General features: G+C 44.4%; 1 protein-coding gene across 4 annotated transcripts in view; it reads left to right on the top strand.

Moving 5' to 3' along the window:
• The window catches only part of PPP1R13B (protein phosphatase 1 regulatory subunit 13B), an 88226-nt gene that overhangs the window by 59486 nt on the left and 6111 nt on the right, over positions 1-22629 (top strand). For 3 of the 4 annotated variants that reach the window (XM_087447852.1, XM_087447853.1, XM_087447855.1), the window contains exons 5-12: positions 6045-6146; positions 9068-9242; positions 10438-10634; positions 13090-13230; positions 16441-16621; positions 18262-18366; positions 20375-20544; positions 20928-21429. In XM_087447852.1, the coding sequence (XP_087303978.1) occupies positions 6045-6146; positions 9068-9242; positions 10438-10634; positions 13090-13230; positions 16441-16621; positions 18262-18366; positions 20375-20544; positions 20928-21429 (1573 nt within the window). The remainder of the gene's footprint in view (positions 1-6044; positions 6147-9067; positions 9243-10437; positions 10635-13089; positions 13231-16440; positions 16622-18261; positions 18367-20374; positions 20545-20927; positions 21430-22629) is intronic. The other variant, XM_087447854.1, reaches the window with a different exon arrangement.

Consider the following 22629-nt stretch of genomic DNA (forward strand, 5'->3'; position numbering starts at 1 on the left):
TTTGCACATATCAGAAAAATACATTTGGCATGTCTTGGCAGAATGTGTCAGTAGTACATTAGAGGGAATGTAAAACTAAGACTTCTTACTAATATTTGGAAAGACTAAAACTCCACAGAAACATATCATTAGTGGCTTAGGATAGAAGACATATGTATATATTGCGTAATTGTCTACAGGGGTTTGTTCTGAGAAACTTTATTATATATTTTTAATACTTGAATTATTATAACACCAATTTCATAATTATATGTAAAACCTTACCTTAGGAGACAAAAAATACATTTGATTAAAGCCATGTTAGCAACTGACTTGGGATCACAAGCTTTTAACTATAATTTCAAGTGAGTAGTAGTTGTTTTTTAATATCTTAAAAAATCTAGCTCTGATAACCTATTTTTCAAGCATACTTTATTTTGATAGCTTTATGAGTCATGACTCATACACATAATTAGTACAAATGAGACATTAGCCTGGGAAGTATGCCCCCTTTTCATACCTAACTTTTGGCAAATCATGGGCTAGCTTATTTATTGAAAGTCTGATCATGGTACGTTTGGGGTTGATAGCTTAATTATGGACATTTTTGTGCTTACTTTTTTTCATTACTCATTGAAATACCATTTATATGGAATCCTTTCATTGCCAAGAGGTTAACATTTTATTTAAAAAGAAGAGGGGCCGGCCCCGTGGCTTAGTGGTTAAGTGCCCGCGCTCCGCTACTGGCGGCCCGGGTTCGGATCCCAGGTGCACACCGACGTACCTTTTGTCTGGCCGTGCTGAGGCCGCGTCCCACATACAGCAACTAGAAGGACGTGCAACTATGACATACAACTATCTACTGGGGCTTTGGGGGGAAAAAGGGAAAAAAAAAGGGGGAGGATTGGCAATAGATGTTAGCTCAGGGCCAGTCTTCCTCAGCAAAAAGAGGAGGATTGGCATGGATGTTAGCTCAGGGCTGATCTTCCTCACACACAAAAAAAAAATTAAAAAGAAGATAATTAAAATTTAAACATTGACAACAGCAAGTGTTGACAAGGATGTGGAGAAACTAGAACTCTCATATGTTGCTGGTGGGAGTGTAAAATGATGCTTCACAGTGCAAAACAGTTTGGCAGTTTCTACAAGTGAAACGTACACTTACTGTAGAACCCACCTGTTCCACTTCTTGATGTTGGTTACCCAAGAGACACCAAAACATTTGTCCACATAAATACTGGTACATGAATGTTCAAGACAACTTTATTCCTCATAGCCAAAAAAGTGGAAACAACCCAAATGTCCATCAGTGGAGGAGTGGATAAACAAAATGTGATATATTCCATACAATGGAATAGTGCTCAGCAGTAGAAAGAAACGAATTACTGATACATGTGGATGAATCTCAAAAACATTGTGGCAAGTGAAATAGGCCAAACACAGAGAAGTACTCACTGTATGATCCCCTCTATATGAAATTCTAGAGCAAGCAGAACTAGGCTATCATGACACAACAACAATGCGCCCAGATCAGTGATTGCAGCGGGGGATGTGGGGGGTGGAGTTGACTGGGAAGAACAGTAGGGAACTTTCTGGGATGATGGAAGCGTTCTATATATTGACTGGGTGGTGGTTACACTGTGTTATGCAGTTGTCAAAACTCATTCAGCAGTGTACTTTAAATGGGTACATTGCATTGTCTGTAAATTAATTATACATCAATAAAGTTGATTTCACTGTGTATTTCTTAAACTAGCTAGTTGTCATTTCATTTTGTTAACTCGTTACCAGTATGGATGTCTTTGAAGTTTTGTATCTGAGATGGACTAGAACATATGCTCATCAATTTTTTTAAAGTTGCTAATCTTAAATTTAAGACCATAAAAAATTAGAAAATCATGTTTTACTTTTGTTTATTTTGAGTATTATGAAATAATATTTTTATTTGAAATTTGTGTAGAGTCAGGAGCAATAATGTACAGAGGGTTTAGCTTCTTATTTGGATTCATTGTTTCTGGGTGGGAGGTTTTAAGAGACGTCTTTTTATTTTCAGGCCCACAATTCCCATGATGATTGGACCCAGGGTAGCTGAGTGTGGTGTAAAATGTCCTGCTTTTCTGAGCTTCTCACAAGCTTTCTAGGATGAGTGCCAGGCTGAACAGTGCACTTGTACAAGAGTGCATAGTGACATTGCATGTCTTCGCTGCTACGCTAGGAAATGCTGTTTTTATTTCATGGTGAAAATATAAGTATAAAGAAAGACTGAGCTCCTGTCCTGTTCTTCATAGTTGAATTGATGGATAACCTGATTGCTTCCCTGTGAGATCTCATCTCAGTCGTCAGGATAGAGGCTCACTGAAAACAGGGAGAAATTGCATTTTACTTTTGTATTGCCTGCAGTGTCTAGGATTATATCTGGCGTATCAAGGGTAAGTGAATGGTCATGGTATTGTGGTATTGAACATGTATAGTCTTCAAAAAATACCAGTGCCCCTGACCCCTTCACAGCCTCCCTGTCAGTAGAGAAGCCCGGGTGCTGGTCCTCGTCACTCCTTACTCATGCGGGGCTCTTGAGCACGTCGTTTAGTTTCTTCATTTACAAAGCTCCATTGCCATTGCTACTTATAGCCTTTCCAGGCAGACAGGAATTAGGGGACATGGTCAGAAGGGAGGTGATAGGGGCCAGAGGAAATTTGGGTTAATGAGGTGTTGGGAAAGATCTGGAGAGGCAGTTAAAATGGTGAAGAGGACATAGACTCTTCATAGAATGACAGAACGAAAAGAAGTCTGGACTTTGAGTTTGAAAAGACGCTATCCACGTTGAAGTGTGATCGGGGTATTGTGGAAGGCTGAGGAAGTATTGAGTCACTTACAGATCCATTCAACAAACGTTGATCATTGATGGTTGGTCGGAGGCTGTGGCCAGGGCACTGGGCCAGGTGCTGTGGGCGCCAGATGAGGTAGGACCTGCGGCTGCTGAGGCCCAGTCTCTTGAATTCTCTCATAAGCTAGAGGCTCCCTGGTATAGGTTTTCTGTCAGGTAAATATTTTGTATATAAAAGTGTCATAAGTTAGAGGAATGAAGTCTCTTAATTTATCATCTCCAGATAAGTGATCATGAGGGCTGGGGATAAGAGGCCTCTGTTTTTCTCTGCTCTTGTGAGAGGTTTGGGGGGGTAGTTAGTTAGAGTTGGAGTTGGGTGGGCCATGCTTGTTGTGGAAAAACGGGTGATATCGGTAATAGGCTGGAGAGCGAACTGCGTTCATCGGAAACAGAAGTACTTTCCCTGGAACCCAGAGTTCAGGTAGAACATCAGCGTGAGAGGGGACCCTGAGCCCCGGGGCCCCAGGCGGCAGTCCCTGCTGGAAGGGCGTTGGAGCAGGCGGAAGGCTAGTGAGGTGTTTTCTTTTCTCTGCGCCCGCATTTGTAGAAGCCTGCTGGGCGGCTACTGAGAGAACTTTTTCCACTAATTTTACTAGTCGTGGAAGTGGCTTGTCCTCTCTGTGACCTGGAGTTGAACTCATCAGATAACACTACCATAATGAGGGACATCGATATGCCCAAGGGAACAGGGTTGATTTCTTCTTATTAGATGCAGTGAAAAGAAATAAGTGAAGAATTAGGTCATAGGTTTGTTTGAATAAATTGAGTTCATATGGAGAATTTAAAATTGTAAGTGGGGTTTAGTTTACATGGAGAGATTGCATAGTGATAGGCCTGTCATAAAAAGGAGCGAATTTATATTGAAGGTGTTTCTTTTTGCAAAATTTTCACATTGAACAATTAAGGGAATGTATATGAAAATGTAAAATGTTGCATATTTGTTGATTTAGAAGTTTATGGTGGCTTGTGTTTTTATAACCCATTTAAAATGCAATTAAAAATTACATAGGTGTGTTCACTTTGAAAGAATCCATTGAACTGCACGCTATAATTTATAGTTTTCTGTATGTAAGATCTACTTCAATAAAATTTTATTAAATTACAGTATTTATTAGCATATACATAAAATATAATACCTGAATGACTTGTGACAACATAGTAGTATATCTTAGTTCTGTAGCTTGAAATACCCATATGACACAACACTCACAAAGAGCTCTATCTTGTTCACAGGTATAAATATCAGAATACTGAACAGTTAAATTTCTCCTCTGTCCTCTTTTCATTGTTATTCTAAGCCATCGGTGGGGAGGGAATACCAAAGAGATTGTTTTTTGTTTTTTCTTTAAGTTGTAAAATCATGAAATTAATATAAATTGAAAGATTTGTTGAATGGACATAGTTTTTCTCTAGTCCAAAATATGTTTAAGAAATAAAAGTTCCGCAGGTTTCAAAAAATACCTTTTATTGTGGTGATTGGAAAAATCTCAGTAGTTGGAAATTAGGAGCCTTTTATTAGTGTTAAAGCAGAAATTTAGGGCATTTTGATGGTTTTGCCAGGTATTTTTTGGTAGAATAAACATTTCTTTTCAAATGGAAGTTTCTATAACTTGGAAATTTATAATATCTAGTTTTGAAAAGGGGCTTGCTCTATATTCCTTCCTTCCTGGAATGGGGGTTCCAGTTAAGACTGTTGAACAAATCCTGATTCCATTTTTCGAGTCAAGAATGTGCCCGACCACCGTAAGATTTGGGGAAGACTAGAGTCAGAGGAGCAGGGGTTGGAACCACTGTTAAGAGTTACAAGAGGGCATCAGGGTGGTGGAGCATAAGGGAGTTCTAAGAGTACAGATGGACCTGGAAGTAGAGAGTGGAGGGCTGAGGAGGGACTGTGGCCTCCGTGATTAGCACAGGAGGGGTTGGAGGAAGACAGACTTGGCTGGAATCAGCTCTGCTCCTTTTGTCAGCTCTGTCCCCTTAGGCGTGTCCCTTCACCTTGCCCCTGTGATTCCTCATCCAGTTTAGGGCTCGTTTACCCACCACACAGATTTTTTATGAAGGTTATGTGATACAGTGCATATAACACGCCTAGCATAGCAGTACGTGCACGTAGTGTGTGCTTAGTAAAGAGTGTGCTATACACGATGGTCAAGAACAAGGACTCTGCATCCTGCTCTGCCCCTTTGAACTGCCTGACCTGTGGTGGATTATCTGAACTGTGCTTGTTTTCTCATCTGTAGAATGGGGCTATAGTAGTACCTACCTAATAGTATCACTGTGAGGCTTAAATGAGTTCATCAGTGGAAAGTACTTAGTTCAGTGCAAGGCACATGATAAGCACAATAAAAAGGCTTGATGTTATTTTTTATCACCATTAACAGAGAATGGGGACATGCTTTTAAATTCCATCAGTTGCCACTCCTCTAGGTATTACCTTTTTGTATTTATTTCACATATATAATTCTTTGTCAATAATGGGTCAATCCTTGGTGTAGGCCATACATACAGTGTTTTTAATGATGTATTTGTATTTTAGAATCTTGTATATATTTCAGCTTCTCGAGACCAGGTGGCAGTGAGATGACATTTGTCCTTAGGTGTCGCCTGCACATTTATTTTTTAAGTTGTGTGTCTTTAAATATTTGACATCCTCCTTTACCGAAATACACCTATTAAATAGCCAGTTGAAAAAGGAATGTTACTTTCAATACACATTTGCAAAGATTTGCTTAAAATTGGGCCTCTTATTAAGTATAGTATCTGGTATATTAGAAAAACTTATTTAGGGCCGGCCCTGTGGCTTAGCGGTTAAGTGCGTGCGCTCAGCTGCTGGCGCCCCGGGTTCGGATCCTGGGTGCGCACCGACGCACGGCTTCTCGGGCCATGCTGAGGCCACGTCCCACATACAGCAACTAGAAGGATGTGCAGCTATGACATACAACTATCTACTGGGGCTTTGGGGGGAAAATAAAATAAAATAAAAAGTTAAAAAAAGAAAAACTTATTTATATTTAATAAAAGCAGTTAACAATTAGGAAAAGTTCTTATGAGAAAATAAACTAATTTGTATTCTCCTAACTTCTAGGAAACCTATTTAAGATCCTGTGTGTTCTGACACTAGAGAAAAATAATTATGTAGATAAACATACATTCCAGCTTGAGTGTGTTTTGTTCTCTGTAGGTTGGGAATCCACGTGTTGAACTTACCCTCTCAGAGCTCCAAGATATGGCAGCTAGGCAACAACAGCAAATTGAAAATCAGCAGCAAATGTTGGTTGCTAAGGTAAGTTATAAAAGCAGAGGTGGGGAAACGTTCAACAAGTGTATTCTTCAAGGGGCCAGCCCTATGGCGTAGTGGTTAAGTTCACAGGGTCTGCTTTGGCGGCCCGGGGTTTGCAGGTTCAGATCCCGGTGCAGACCTATACACTGCTTATCAAGCCATGCTGTGGCAGGCATCCCACATATAAAGTAGAGGAAGATGGGCGCAGATGTTAGTCCAGGGCCGATCTTCCTCAGCAAAAAGAGGAGGATTGGCAACAGACGTTAGCTCAGGGCTAATCTTCCTCACACACACAAAAAAAAGTATGTTCTTCAACCAGTATTTTAGATTGGGGTTAATACGTTCATGGTTAACACTTATGAGTAAGACTGTGCATTAAAGTGTGAAACACAGTGTCTTTCTCTGTTATCTCTCCTATAATCATAAGTGCAGACTGTAGCTTCTTGAAGTTTGGAAGGTATTAGAGCAAGAGCATCTGACCTTTGACATGCATTCACAGACACTCCAGAACAGGAAATGGTTGACCTTACACAATTGTAGATAAAATTTGGAAAGAAAGGTTGCTTTCCATTGTTGTCTCCTTTTGCCTCTGGGTGTGTTCTCAGCTGGTGTAGTTGGCAGTTAGTGTTCTGGAAGAAGCCAGCAATCCATGATGAAGACTCTGTCATGGGCCCTGAAGATAATGACAGTTGGTTATTGGGGCTTCCCTTTATGCCACTCTACAAGGAGCTTGTTTTGTTTATTACAGCATGGACCATAGTTAATGCTCATTATATACACTGAGTTCTACATTTGTTTTTGAAACTCTGTAACAGTAGGATTTGAAATTTTTCTAAATAATGGCTTAATCATGGACTAAAAAATCAGACCTATTACCTGGGCCTGCTGGAAATGATTCATGTTGTAATGATCTTAAATGTTCTGAAAGTGCTTTAAAAGAACATGTCAACATGACTGCCTCGGTGCTTACTGCTTTCACTGTAGAGAGATTTTCTTTTTTCGTTTTTTTTGTGAGGAAGATCAGCCCTGTGCTAACATCTGTCAATCCTCCTCTTTTTTTGCTGAGGAAGCCCAGCCCTGGGCTAACATCCATGCCCATCTTCCTCCACTTTATATGGGACGCTGACACAGCATTGCTTGCCAAGTGGTGTGTTGGTGCGTGCCCGGGATCGGAACTGGCGAACCCCGGGCTGCCGCAGCGCAGCACGCACACTTAACCACTTGCACCACCAGGCCGGCCCCGAGATTTTCTTAATAACCAAATGTCCAATCCAGCTTTTTTCATTTGTTAAATGACCATGTAATTCCTGGTACTGTCCACTTTTATGTAAATAATAGTTTAAGTTGGACTTGTTTTTAAAAGTTGTCTTACAAAGTTTATTGGATTTACAAGAATAAAAAACAAGTTATTTGGAAAGTATTTCATCCCATTAATAAGATTTCTAAGATGAAATGTATGAAGTATTGTGTAATTATAAAATCTTCTAATTCTTTTTATTTCTTTTCCAAATATTGATCCAAGAATATTGCTATTAAAAAAATTCTTAGATATTTTCAGCGGTGTAAATCACAAGTTAATGCTAATTTTTATGTATTTAAGCACATATTTCCTTACTGTAGATTGTAGTGTGTAATGCCTGCATAATCACACTGAAACCTCTCCTTATTTAGGTTTATTTATGCATATATATAGGACCATGAATATTTAATATTGACTGTTATCCTTAAGGTATATTTTCGCATTAATAGGGGAAAAAACTATCGAAGAGTATTGCATGTATTTTTACTTTAGGATTGTCCCGTTCTTGTTTGACTATAAAATGTTTCATTAGTTTGAAACTAATCCTGAAGAAAACAAACACTTCCTTGACTGTTCAATGTCACTTGGAAAATTAGAGGTTCATCTCCTTACTGATTACCTTATTTCTTTTCAATATAAAATCCTTTGCTGGTCAGTGCTCATTTCCTTTAGAAAGTTAAATAAGGGATCTTTGGAAGCTGCTTTGTAGCAGCAGGAAACCTGGTACTAACAGCAGGAAACAAGGCTGGCCGGGGCTTCACAGACAGGATGAAGATGAGATTGTGTGTTAATGCATGTGAAGTGCAGGCTTGATGTTCTCCTGCTGGAAGGTTTCCTGAGGGAGCATTTATATTAACTGAATGGTGTAGATCAGTGTGCATAGTAAAACCCACATTTTAAAATCCCCACTCTTGTGCCGGCCCGGTGGCGTAGTGGTTAAGTTCATGCACTCCACTCTGGCGGCCTGGGGTTTGCGGGTTTGGATCCCAGGCGCGGACCTATGCACTGCTTATCAAGCCATGCTGTGGCAGGTGTCCCACATATAAAGTAAAGGAAGATGGGCACGGATGTTAGCCCAGGGCCAATCTTCTTCAGCAAAAAGAGGAGGATTGGCAACAGACATTAGCACAGGGCTAATCTTCCTCACAAAAAAAATAAAAAATAAAATCCCCACTCTTATCATCTCACACCTTTGTATGCCCAATAATTTCAGTTTTGTATGGTCTGATGTGTGCAAGATTCCTCTAGCATTTCTTTAATATTCATTAAAATAGGTGATACTGTGGAATCCTCTCAAATTTTTTTTAGTGTATAAAAAGTAATCATGGGCTGGCCCCGTGGCTTAGCGGTTAAGTGCGCGTGCTCCGCTGCTGGCAGCCCGGGTTCAGAACCCCGGGTGAGCACCAACGCACCACTTCTCTGGCCGTGCTGAGGCCGCGTGCCACATACAGCAACTAGAAGGATGTGCAGCTATGACATACAAGTATCTACTGGGGCTTTGGGGGGAAAAAAATAAATAAATAAAATCTTTAAAAAAAAAAAAAGAAAACAAAAACAAGTGTTGTAAAAAAAAAGTAACCATACATTTCAATTTTCAAAGTTAGATATTTCCTTCTTTTGTTAGGAACAGCGATTACATTTTCTAAAGCAACAGGAGCGCCGCCAGCAGCAGTCTATTTCTGAAAATGAAAAGCTTCAGAAGTTGAAAGAACGAGTTGAAGCCCAGGAAAATAAGCTGAAGAAAATCCGTGCCATGAGAGGACAAGTAGACTACAGCAAAATTATGAATGGCAATCTGTGTATGTGCCCGCAGTCCCGCTCGGCATCCACACACAGCAGTTGTAGATACAGTGAAACAGAGCCCAGCTTCTGGACACTTTTAGTCACAAACGAAAGTGCACTGAAGCTTTGCTCTATTATCTCCATCTAAAAGGATGGGGCAGGGCCGGCCCCGTGGCTTAGCGGTTAAGTGCGCGCGCTCCGCTGCTGGCGGCCCGGGTTTGGATCCCGGGCGTGCACCGACGCACCGCTTCTCCGGCCACGCTGAGGCCGTGTCCCACATACAGCAACTAGAAGGATGTGCAACTATGACATACAACTATCTACTGGGGCTTTGGGGGAAAAAAAATTAATAAATTTAAAAAAAAAAAAAGGATGGGGCAGGTTAGGTTAAGTGATCTTGGAAGATCTCTTGCAGCCTCGCAATGCACAGCAGCTCATTGGATTGGGGCTGGGATGCTCCAAGACTCAGCTCATTATGAGGGTCTCTTTTAATTGAACAGCTTAAGTTTATATGTGTATTAAGATAAACCACACAGATGCTCACTTTTTATTTCTCTGTGTGTGGATTCTTTGTTATTTTATTACTCACTTCAGTTAGTGCCTACTTTATGTTACAGTGATAAGCAAGACAGACTTGGATGGTCCTGCCCTTACAAAGCTTTTGGTCTGTCAGTGCACTGAGATTCCTCAGTGGCTTGACCAAGCTAGCTTTTGGACTGATTACCCTAATTAAAGAATATTCAGGGCTGGCCCCATGGCTTAGCGGTTAGGTGAGCGCGCTCCGCTGCTGGCGACCCGGGTTTGGATCCCGGGCGCGCACCGACGCACTGCTTCTCCGGCCATGCTGAGGCCGCGTCCCACATACAGCAACTAGAAGGACGTGCAACTATGACATACAACTATCTACTGGGGCTTTGGGGGAAATAAATAAATAAATAAAATTATTAAAAAAAAAAGATTCAATAATTAGTGCAATATTTGCACTAATTATTGTTGTTTGTCATGTGAACAGTCACATCATATGTTCCAAAGGCTTGTTAAAGTGTGTGTTGGATGATACACATCACACTGTTCTCTCCAAGGTCTGGCAGTAGATGATGCTATAGTTAAATGTATAGAAATGAAGAAGAAATCACAAAACAAAAATAACAAAATACCATGAAAAAAGAATATCAACTAAGTGATATTTTTTCTTTTGGTGGGAAATTATAGCTGCTGAAATAGAAAGGTTCAGTGCCATGTTCCAGGAAAAGAAGCAGGAAGTACAGACTGCAATTTTAAGAGTTGATCAGCTCAGTCAGCAATTGGAAGATTTAAAGAAAGGAAAACTGAATGGGTTCCAGTCTTACAATGGCAAGCTGACAGGACCAGCAGCAGTGGAGTTAAAAAGACTATACCAAGAGCTACAGGTAACTCGCCGGGTCTCGGGAATGGTTATATTAAGCCATGCTCATCTCTCAGGCTTTTTTCCAGCGTAGAAACCTGGAAAACCTGGAAACCTCAGGAACTGGGAACCTGGGGGCTGGAAACCTCAGGAACTGGAAACAAATTAATGGATTCTGATTTAATAGTAGGCATAAAATGTATTCAGTACAAAAGAATTTTTAAAACAGCTTTGAGATATAATTCACATAGCATACAATTCACCCATTTAAACTGTACAATTAAGTGGTTTTTAGTATCTTCACAGAGTTCTGCATCCATTACCACAGTTTTAGAACATCTTCATCACCCCCAAAAGAAACCGTGTACCCCTTAGCCGTCACTCCACGACCGGTTATGCTCCCAGCCCTAAGCAACCACGCATCTACTTTGTCTCTATGAACTTGCCCGTTGTGGAAATTTCATATGAACGGAATCATGTAATATGTGGTTCTTTGTCACTGGCTTCTTTCACTTAGCCTGTTTTCGGTACAGAATTTAATTGACACTGTAGTGAACTAGTAAAGAATTAAGCTTTAGATGATATTTAAGGTCTTTGTGGAAACTGTTTTGACAAGATAGAGCCCTATGGTTAATACTTGTCTGAGTCAGCTTGAGCTGCTATAACAGTACCAGAGACTGGGAGCCTTAAACAACAGGCATTTATGTCTCACAGTTCTGGAAGCTGGAAGCCCAAGATCTAGGTGCTGGCAGGTTTGTTTCATGGTAAGGGTCTGCTTCCTGGCTGGTAGATGACTGCCTTCTTGCTGTGTCCTCACAGCTCAGGTCTCTCTTCCTCCTCTTATAGGGCACTAACCCCATCATGCGAGCCCTGGCTTCTTGACCTCCCAAAGGCGCCGTCTCCAAATACCATCACATTGAGGGTCAGGGCTTCCACATATGAATTTTGGGAGGACACAAACATTCAGTCCATAACAATCCTCAAGATTTCCATTTCTCAGAAGTTGTCATTCAGCAGATGATTTTTCAAGCCAGAAACAAGTTTTGCAATTCTCTTGGCACTTGCTAGAAAAAGTATTACATCATTTTTTTCTTTTTGCAATAGAAAATCACTTTTTTTATTGATGTCATAATATTTTATAACATTGTGAGATTCCAGTTGTATATTACATCATTTTTTGAAATGAGAACATTTAATTACAGAGAGTAAAATCATTTTTGTTGCTGTTAAGTTCTCTAACATAAATGCATAAAATTAAAATATAAGAATTTATGACTTCTTTACATTTTGAGCAATTGTTAAAAGTGCAGGGTTTTTAAGGATTTTTTTGGTGAGGTGTGGTAAATATAGTATATTTATTTCCAACTTTTTTGACTGCAATCCAGGTTAAAAAGTACATGTTACCTCCTGTCAAGTACACACATGCGAGTGTATATGTACTAGCACATGTATGCATCTGAAAGAGTTTAACAAGATAAGATTGAACCTTCTGTATGCAGTGCACTCTGGATGTTTTCTGTTCTCTATTTCATTTTTTTTTAACGTGCTGGTTGTGAGTCACTAAAATGATATACAAATGTTCTAGTTGGCGATTTAGGCCATCTTTTGTGAATTTCCTGCTACCTCCACAGTAAGGTTCCTCATTCAGTGGACTGTGGGGCAGAGCAGACGCCTCTCCTTAGGTCCCTGGAGGACATGTTCAGGGCCTAACTAAATGCCATTCCCGAGGACTATGGTCGTTATTGGTACCATTTGTTCTGTACACTTTGAGGAAGACACATTTTTGCAGATATTTGCTCTTTTTTTCTTCCATAAGAAATCTGTTCTGGGCCGGCCCTGTGGCTTGGTGGTTAAGTGCGCGCGCTGCAATACTGGTGGCCCAGGGTTCGGATCCCGGGTGCGCATTGAGGCACCACTTCTCCGTCCATCCTGAGGCCGAGTCCCACATACAGCAACTAGAAGGATGTGCAGCTATGACATACAACTATCTACTGGGGCTTTGGGGGGAAAAAATAAAATAAATAAAATCTTTAAAAAAAAAAAAAGAGAGAAATCTGTTCTGGCTTGAGGCAGCCCTGATGGCCTAGTGGTTAAAGTTCGACATGCTCCACTTCGGCAGCCCAGATTTGGTTTCCAGGTGCAGAACCACACCGCTCATCTGTCAGCAGCCGTACTGTGGCGGGGGCTCACTGGAAGAGCTTACAGCTGTACACAACTCTGTGCTGTGGCGGGGAAGGAAGAAAAAGGGAGGAAGTTGGCAACAGATGCTAGCTTAGGGCGAATCTTCCCCTGCAAAAAGAAACATTAAAAAAAGAGAGCAATCTATTCTGGCTTCATCTGTGCTGTGCCTGTACAACATTTAGCATACAGGAGACAATGCATATATGTAAATACACGTAAAAACTTAATGTTGCTTCTTTTTTTTAATCTCCTTGGCAATGAGAACGCAAATCATAAAAGTTGTATTTTCTGTTTTGCAGATTCGTAACCAGCTTAACCAGGAACAGAATTCAAAACTCCAGCAGCAGAAGGAACTCTTAAATAAGCGTAACATGGAGGTGGCTATGATGGACAAGCGAATCAATGAACTACGTGAACGTCTTTATGGGAAAAAAATTCAGGCATGTGAAAAAGAAAATATTTCTGTGAGATAAACTACTAAAAATGGCTCAACCCACAATCGCACATCTTCACTATAATGGCATTTTGCTCCCCTCCTCCACCACAGCTGTTAAAACATAAATTGGCCATAAACCATAAAAAACAACAGTAGAAGAAAGTTCTCTTTCCCAAAGATGGGTTTGTTTCCTGGTGTGTGGCATCAGGAGCATCCCTGTCTGCAGCCATGGCTGCTGTGTCCCCCTCCTCTGCTCTTCTGTCCGGCTGTCTCCCCTGCACTTGAGGGTGCTGTGGCTCTGGAGCTGCAGCGCCTGGGCTTGCTCCCACTCTGCATTTTAAGCTGTGCCATGTGGGCAAATCCTCCTGTCCTTGCTGTAGACTGATTGGTCCTACCTGCCCTGGGAATCATTATGAGGATTCTTAGAAATAACCCATGAGGAAGGGCCTTGTAAACTCTTGAGCAAAGTGCTCTATAAGAGGTTAGTGCTTTTAAAAAATCTTTATTTGGCATTTGAATTCCAAAGGTAATAAATACCCATTGAAAAAAACAGTACAGGGGCCGGCCCTGTGGCTTAGCGGTTAAGTGCGTGCGCTCCGCTGCTGGCGGCCCGGGTTCGGATCCCGGGTGCGCACCGACGCACCGCTTCTCCAGCCATGCTGAGGCCGTGTCCCACATACAGCAACGAGAAGGATGTGCAACTATGACATACAACTATCTACTGGGGCTTTGGGGGAAAAAATAAATAAATAAAATCTTTAAGAAAAAAAAAGAAAAAAACAGTACAGAAATATTTAAAGGAAAACATGACAGTCCTTTCCCCCTGTTCTCATTCTCCAGGGGTGATAGTTGTTAATGGTTCCAGTCTTTTGCTTAATACAGCTAGACAGGTATTTAATTTGTAATCGAAAGTGGAATTGTAGGAATTATTCACACTGTTCTGCACCTAGTCTTTTTTTTTTTAAACTGCAATGTGGGTATCTTTCTAGATGATTACCTCATTCCTTTTGTAACTTGTGTATAATACTCATGTCCCAGGGGCTGTGGTCACTTGACCCAGCCCTGTTGTCAGGCAGGGTGTTCCCGAGTCTTGCTGTCAGTCCTGGAGCTTCAGTGAGCGCATGCATCACCGAGAGCTTGTGGGGGGACATGCAGCTTCTGTACGCTTTGTCTTTGGCTGTATGTGGCACTTGACCTTTCTTCAACTTGTGGTGCTCAGGGTTCGAGGGAAGCAGAGCCTGAGTGAAGAGCTGATGGGCACTCTGCCCTCGGGAGTAGAGAATGGAGCAGGCAGCCCACTAACTGGGCTCGTGCTTCCCGAGTCCCCTTATCTGCACTCAGTAATTGGTGCTTTCACGGCTTGATAAGTGCTCTCTTGTCAGTTCCTGCTGCTCTGAAGGTAGCTCTCAGGTGGTGCTGTGGGCTTTGGGGGCTTTGCCTGTTTGGGATGGGTTAGGATGCTAGAGGAAGAAGGGAACTGCCACTTCTTTGGGTGTCATAATCAGTGGTCTCAGGTTATAAGTCTGTTATTAACAAATCTACATTTTTTTTTTAACCAGAGAGCTTAAAGGTCATTAGTTAGTCTGTATAACTCTGTGATTTCAGATAATGGTTTTCTTTTTCTCTCAGTTAACAACACAGACACTGTGGGGGAGGAAGCATACACATTCTCCATGCTTACTTACATTACATTCTTTAGTAATGATGTATTAGTCAGGGTTCTCCAGAGAAACAGAACCAATAGGCTGTGTGTAGAGAGATTGATTGGTTGATATTAAGGAGTTGGTTCACACAGTTGTGGAGGTTGGCACATCCGATATCTGCAGAGCAAGCCTGCAGCCTGAAGACCCAGGGAATTATTGATGTTGCAGCTTGAGTTTGAAGGCAGTCTGCAGGCAGAATTCCCAGTTCCTCGGAGGAACTTGGTCTTTTTCTTGTAAGGCCTACAACTGATTATATGCGGCCCACCCATATTATGAAGGGCAATCTGCTTTACGGAAAGTCTCTTGATTTAAATGTTAGTGTCATGGGCTGGCCCCGTGGCTTAGCGGTTAAGTGCGCATGCTCCGCTGCTGGCGGCCCGGGTTCAGATCCCGGGCGCGCACCGACGCACCGCTTCTCTGGCCATGCTGGGGCCGGGTCCCACATACAGCAACTAGAAGCATGTGCAGCTATGTCGTACAACTATCTACTGGGGCTTTGGGGGGAAAATAATTATAAATGTTAATGTCATCTAAAAGATACCTTCACAGCAACATCTAGACGTGTTTGACCAATATCTGGGTACCACGGCCTAGCCAAGTTGACACATAAAATTAACCATCACAAATGGCTAGATAAATGTTACTTCTTACATTCCACCTGATACTTCAAGGGATCTCCTTGAAGCAGTTGGCGTTTCTGCAAAGATGTGTCTCCACCTAAAGGTCGTAGGCACCTTTGAGCAATTATCAAAGACATAGACCCTGTCCACAAAATGATACATGCTCATACATGCAAAATTTGGCAAACAATTCTAGGGAGTTATGGATCTCGCAGTTACAGCCTATGTGGGGACCCCTAAGGAGAGTTAGTTAGATCTTCTCTAGTTAGATCTCTATTATGGACCATTTTCTTGTTGGGCAGCGTCACATGACTAGTGTCATTGGCAGTGGCGTGGTGTCCTTGCTAAGAATGGCAGAGCTACCTTCAAGGAACTGGTCAGAGCCTTGCCTGGTTCCAGGCCCTGTCACTGTGCCCTGCATGACTTGTTCAGTGCTTACAACAACACTTATCCTGACTTTACAGACATGATCATAGAGTTCAGAGAGGTCAAGTCACTTGCCCAGGCAGCACAGAGCAGGATTTGAAGCCAGGCTCGGAGCCCAGGCTTTGACTGATGCCTCTGCCCGCCCAGGGGAGGGAGAGCATCCCTCAGGCAAGAAGGTTTTATGGAGGTGTCTTGGGAAGCTGTTCTGTCATATCATCAGCTCCTGGTTTTCATAGCTCACGAAGAGGTGGGTGTTATCAGAGTGAATCTCACATGGAACTGTGGGTTGAGGCCCTTCTTTGAAGTCTCACCCTTTCTAGATACTGATCTTTCAGGGTGATGGAACTTCCTAAGTACAAATTATTGAGTGAGTGGTTCAACTCTGGGCAGTCTGTCACACTACACTTACAATTTTTTTTTTTTAATTTAGGAGAAGCTTAACTGTCATTTCTCCCCATTTTGTAGCTGAGCCGTGTGAATGGCACGTCGTCGCCGCAGTCACCTCTGAGCACACCTGGCAGGGTTGCTGCAGTGGGGCCGTACATCCAGGTTCCCAGCGCCAGCAGCTATTCTGTTCCGGGGGACCCTGTGAAGCCCCAGTCTCTCACTGTTGCCCCAAGTGCTGCCCATGGAAGATCCAAATCCGGTGAGTGGCCCCGGCCCTCTTCTTGGGGGAGTGAGTGAGCAGGGAGGGGCCGTGGGGACTGCGACCTCGGAGGAGGCCCCATGTTACTCCCCAGGCTCCGCCCACCCTCAGTGTCCCGGGAGGTGTTTTGTTTTCTAGGGCAGCGTTTGGACGCTGTGTGCCACCACAGTAATGACAGTCCTACAACGAGCATGGATTCTCTGTATTGAACCGAATGACTTCACTATGCGGCTTTTCAAAACACAAATTAGTTAAGGCCTCATCCTCTCGTGCCACAGGTTGTTTACCTGTGGACACCTCCCTGTGGTGCAGGGGCTGCCTCCCCATAAACAGAGCACTGGGGCTGGTCTTTCCTGTCCGTGTCAGCATGGTCTTCATCAAAAAGTCCACAAACCATCACTTTGGCCCTTGGCCACATTGAATCGTGTGGTATGACCAAACTCAGGTCTCCTGGCACCGTGCTGGCGAGCAGCTCACCTGAGGAAGATGGGGTGTCCTGTGGAGTCCCTGGCTTCCCAGCCAAGTACAGCCGGGTTCTCCATGGGGAGTCCACTCTCCTTCCTCAGAGGATGACGGCTAGTTTTTAAACTGATGCGTTAAAAGCCAAGGCTTCTTGGGGTCAGCCCGGTGGCGTGGTGGTTCAGTTCAGTGTGCTCCACTTCGGGACCCGGCGTTCACGGGTTTGGATCCTGGGAGTGGAGCTACACCACTTGTCAGTCGTGCTGTGGCGGCGTCCCACATACAAAATAAAGGAAGATTGGCACAGATGTTAGCTCAGGGACAATCTTCCTCAGCAAAAACAAAAAACAAAACAAAACAAGGGCTTCTGTGCAGTAAGACTCTCTTTATGACTGGGACTAAAACATTTCCCTGTAATACACAGGATCGTGGAGTTGAGGGACTAACAGTGCAGCATCCCTTCATTTAGGACCACAGTACTGCTGACCGTCCTGTGTCAGGCCTGTGTTCTGAGGACTTCCGTCAGGATTGGTGGTAGATTTGTGTGGTCTTTTGTTTGTTTGCTTCATGTTCTCTTGCCTGGCACCTAGTCTGAGGAGCGACACCTCTGCTGCTCCTGCTGCAGGGCTCAGGGCTTGTTCTGACCCAGCCTGGAGAGGCCATCACCAGCCCTTGTGGGCCACACCCCCCAGCTCAGATCTCTTCACGACCATGTCTCAGCAGCCACACGGAGTGTGTGGTCGGCATAACCTCTAATTGCAGCTTTCTTTGATAAGCTGTTATTTATAGTTTGAACCACTCCTGTGGTAGGAGTAGATATTCGTCTGTTTCCAATGGTGGATAATTAGCACAGCCAACTACTTCTCTGCTGACTTCATTTTAAACACTTGCTAAGCCAAGAACATCTCCCATTTTCCCTCTTCTCTGTGGTGTGTGCTAGGCCACCTCACAGGGGTTGCAAGGAAAGGACACCCTTAAAGGACCCAGAGAATGTGTCCTTCAGAAGTTCAGCACTAGCTTTGGTCTTCCCACTGAGGTGTAAGGTGACTGGACACAGGAAACCTGGGTCACCCCACACTGGGGGCAGAACCTGAGCTTGGACGTGGAGCTGGGGTGAGAAATCTCCCCGGTGGGGCTCTAACCTGCACTGTCGGCTGTCCTTCTGGTTCCATGTCACACAGATGGCCGTGGTAAACCCAGAGTGACCAGCTCGTGGACAGTGTCAGACCTCGACGTCGGGCCTGACTGTGGCTCCTCACGGCACTCTGCAACCCTGTTTGCAAACCGTATGTCGGCTGGCAGGCCTAGCGGGAAGTGATGATCCTCTCTAATCTTCCTAAATCAACAATCATTTGTTTTTCCAAACTGACAAAGGCCTGCTCATTGCATCTAGACTTGAAAAAGATGCCACGTAAACAAAATTTGTCCCTTTCTTCAACAGACAGGTGTGAAGTTTGGGCTGGGCCTCACACCAGATCATCCTCAGGAAGGGTGTGAAAGATGCTGGCACAGCAAGGGTTTTTGGTTTTGTTTTTAAGAAATTAAGATGATTTTCTGAGTTCAAAAACTAAAAGTTATGAGGCTTTTAGTTTTATCTCCAGTATAAGAAATCTCCCATCATATTTGAAGATAATTGTCCCTTTATAATCCAAATAAATGCTCTTGTCTACCTCCTGCCTCATCCTAAAGGAACAAAATTCCTTGTCCCTTCTCAGTCCCTTTGTGGCTGAATTCTGTAAAACCTCCCATTGCCATAGGATTTCAGAAGCAGCTCAATGGCCACATTCCTCGTGACCCCAAACGGGGAAATCGGCTCCTGTGGCCAGTCGTGCCCTCCCCGCTGAGTCTGCAGTGGGCTCTGTTTCCCCATCAGCCCAGAGTTTTCACCTCAGTGCATCCTTGGTGAACCTGTGTGTTTCTGGCCCATGCATCCCCAGGCTAAGATATAACCCAGGAGGCGTGAAGGCACACGTACTTCTGTCCTAGAAGAGGCTGGCAGGCCACGGGAGCAAGGTGGCGGTTAGGGCCGGAGGCTTGGGATGCCTCAGCAGGCCCTTGCAGCTTAGCTAGAACCATCCTGGAGCCCTGCTGCCTGGAGCAACTTGTACAGTATAGTAACTCAGCAGTGTAGCGGTGGGTGCGGCTGGGCTCATAGTGCTGCTGCAGCGATGGATGTGGCCAGGAGCGAGCTGTGTGCAGCTGCTGCCAACACGGCCAGCCAGGGCACGCAGAGGCTCTGCCCATCCTTGCTGCACACGATGGCGCTGCCTGTGGTTGTGCTCTGAGCATATTCAAGAGTTCCCTCTTCCTGTGTTATGAGTTGCAGGTTTGGGCTCAGGCACTGTTGTGAGGAAGAGTGACTTCCCTGTCACCTCTCAGGGATGAAGGACCGGGATGTGCTGTTCTTGTCAGGAGGGCCCAAAACAGTCCCCCCGGATTTCTTTCCGACCCATATGGCTGATAGCTGGGGTACTTACCACTTCAGTGCAGTTCAGCCCAGCATCTGTGCCTATGAAGGGGAGAGACAGGAGTCTGAGTCAGGGCTTATAATCTGACCCTACAGATGCTGTAACATGTTTACGTCACTGTGAGTGAGCCTGTGTTACCAGGGAATGCCTCTGCACCCTTTTTCAGTTTGGAAAATGCTCTGTAAAAAATACATCTTTTCAGTGGCTTTTCTGAAAATGCAGGGTTGACTGGCTTTCTAATCACTGCAGCAGAATGGTGGCCTGCGACTCCAGTCAGTGGAAGCTTGTGCTGGCCTCCTGTGATCATGAGTTATGTTAGAGGATAGAAATTTCTAACAAATTAAAGTCGAGTTTCCTTTTAATACTGGAAGCAGTACAGGTCAAACCTGTTATGAAGTCAAAAGATAAATCTTTTTTTATTGTTGTATGTAATTTCTAAACAGTGTTTAAAATGTAAGTGCCAGTGCTGATTTTATTCCCTGGTGTTGATGTAATGGATTTGACCTGTACTGAAATGGGGGCCTGAGAATGTTTCTACAATCCTCTGGCCCCTCGCCCAGCTTGGAGCAGCCCTCTGCTTGGTCATCCAGTCTGTCCCCGGAAAGCGATGTGGGCACTGGCTGTGCCTCGCCAGCAGAGGCCGCCCTGGGTCTTGCTGTGCATGATCCGGTGTGTGGGGAGGGTCGGGGTCGGCCGCCTGGTTAGTGGAGCTCCATCAGAATGTGATGTCTCAGAAGGTGATTTTTCTTTCTGGCAGGGGGATTTTCTTATCTTGGTTCAACGAATTTCAAGAAAAATTTTACTTAAATTCTATGTTCTTTTCAAGCCAACGATGGAAACTGGCCAACATTAAAACAAAATTCTAGCTCTTCAGTGAAACCAGCGCAGATGCCCAGTGTGGACTGGAAGGACTCAAGCGTGGAGGGGCCTCTCAAGCAGGGGACGGTCTCAAGCCAGCCTGTGCCTTTGTCGGCTTTAGGAGCCACAGAGAAGCTGGTAGGCCATTTGTTTTTATCACAAAACACAAACAAGCTCCTAACTACCCCACTGTTCAGCCTTCGTCTTCATCTAGGAGGTAGGAGGTGTCATGGGGCAAATTAATCCTGTCCGTGTCCAAATTATACCCGAGTGTGAAGGAGTTCATGGACCCTAAGCACCTGAGCAGTCTGCAAATGTAAACACCTTTTGGTCAGGATTGTTCTGTGGCAGACAAGCTACAAGCAGTGCCGTGTTTGATCCCCGCTGTGTGCCCTGTGCCTGGTCACAAGCCGATTTGAAGGATTACAAGTCCTACTTTGTATTCTCTTGTGACTGTGGATGGAAGTATGCTTAGCTTCTCAAAGGGTGACTTTGTTTTTCTTCTTAACATCTCAATTTAGGGCATCGAGATTGGTAAAGTGCCACCCCCTATCCCTGGTGTCGGCAAGCCACCGCCTCCGAGCTATGGGACGTACCCAAGTCCTGCTCCCGTGGGCCCAGGGTCGACAAATTCCCTGGAGAGGAGAAAGGAGGGCAGCTTGCCCAGGCCCAGCGCAGGCCTGCCCAGTCGGCAGAAACCTGCACCGCTGCCCACTGCAGGCAGCACCCACCAGCCAGGTTCCTCGCAGCAGATTCAGCAGAGGATTTCTGTGCCGCCAAGTCCCACGTACCCATCAGTGGGGCCACCTGCATTTCCAGCTGGGGATGGCAAACCTGAACTCCCCCTGACTGTGGCCATTAGGCCCTTTCTGGCTGATAAAGGGTCAAGGCCACAGTCCCCCAGGAAAGGACCCCAGACAGTGAATTCAAGTTCCATATACTCCATGTATCTCCAGCAAGCCACACCACCTAAGAATTACCAGCCAGCGGTGCACAGCACTTTAAATAAGTCGGTTAAAGCAGGTACAGCGGGTTTGTACTCTTCTTCTCTTGGTGCTAGGAAATTATACTTAAGAAAATGCCAGTTCATAGCCTTATGTTTGGGCCACATGCTGTTTAGGATTAAACTTGATTCTTACATAAAGTGTGGCCTTAGGTGTCCCTGTAGGGTGGGGGTAAGAGGTGAAATGTATAGAGCAGTTCTGCAGGTGGATCACAGCTCTCTGAGTTCCTGTCTGGGTACCCGCCTCCCTGCATTACTCAGGAAATCCAGCCTCCCGGAAGGGTGAGATTTGGGAATTTCCTCTTTTTCTCCTGCTTCATGGTAGTTTGTGCAGGAGCTATTCAGGGAGCTGGCATGCGGGGGGCTCTGCATGGACCTGATACCCCCGGCTTCCTGGCAGTGGATGAGCCAGACCCCTGGGTGGGGCGACTTGAGGGGGGTGTCTGCTGCTTTGGGAACCTCCCTCAGATCCCATGGAGGAGAAGAGCCTTGATTTGGGTGAGGGGAAGTCAGCCCTGAGGGCCAAAGTGTTCTAGGAAGGTAGGTGAGAGAACAGAGCCTCGTTCCACGCATACTGAGGCCGAGGGCGATTCTGACCATGCCATATGTGCATCACGTCTGGGCTGGGGCCTCCTCAGACATTTTTGGGCATGGGCCAAAGCTTCCAGATTCATGGTCCAGGGATTCCTGGGAGTGCCTGATCACCCCATGCCCAGGGACCTCCCAGGTGGAGGTGCCAGTGCTGACCTGTGGGCAGGGCTCTGGCCTTTCCTCTGCTAGGAAAGGCTTGCATTCTCTGGAGCTCCCAGACCACCAGGGAAAACCTTCCTGTCTGAGGTGGCCTGTGTTTTATCCTGTTCGACTCAGTCTGAGGGTCAGATGCGTGTTTAGAAGTGACATCTTTCTCCTTGGCCAGAAAACAAGGAGGACTTGTTTGGGACAGGGGAGTCAGGTCTGCTGCCTTTTTTTTTTCCTTCATTTGAAAAGGCCCCATTTCTGGAAACCCAGATGTAAAAACTGATAAATTAGAGAGACACTCCACCTCCCAAAGTAGTCGATGGGGTTCTTTGAATAGAGGGTTCCTTGGGGATTTAAAATTAGTATTTACCAACAACCACAGCAGATTCACAGTCTCCGTAGGAGCCCATGTCTTATGTAATCAAAAGTGCTTGGTGACTAGAACCCATGCCCTGCAGGATGCTGAAGTTGCCCCTGTGCTC

This window comes from Ceratotherium simum, chromosome 24 (genome assembly GCF_057802395.1).
Source record: "Ceratotherium simum simum isolate JZ-2026a chromosome 24, ASM5780239v1, whole genome shotgun sequence".
NCBI lineage: Eukaryota > Metazoa > Chordata > Mammalia > Perissodactyla > Rhinocerotidae > Ceratotherium > Ceratotherium simum.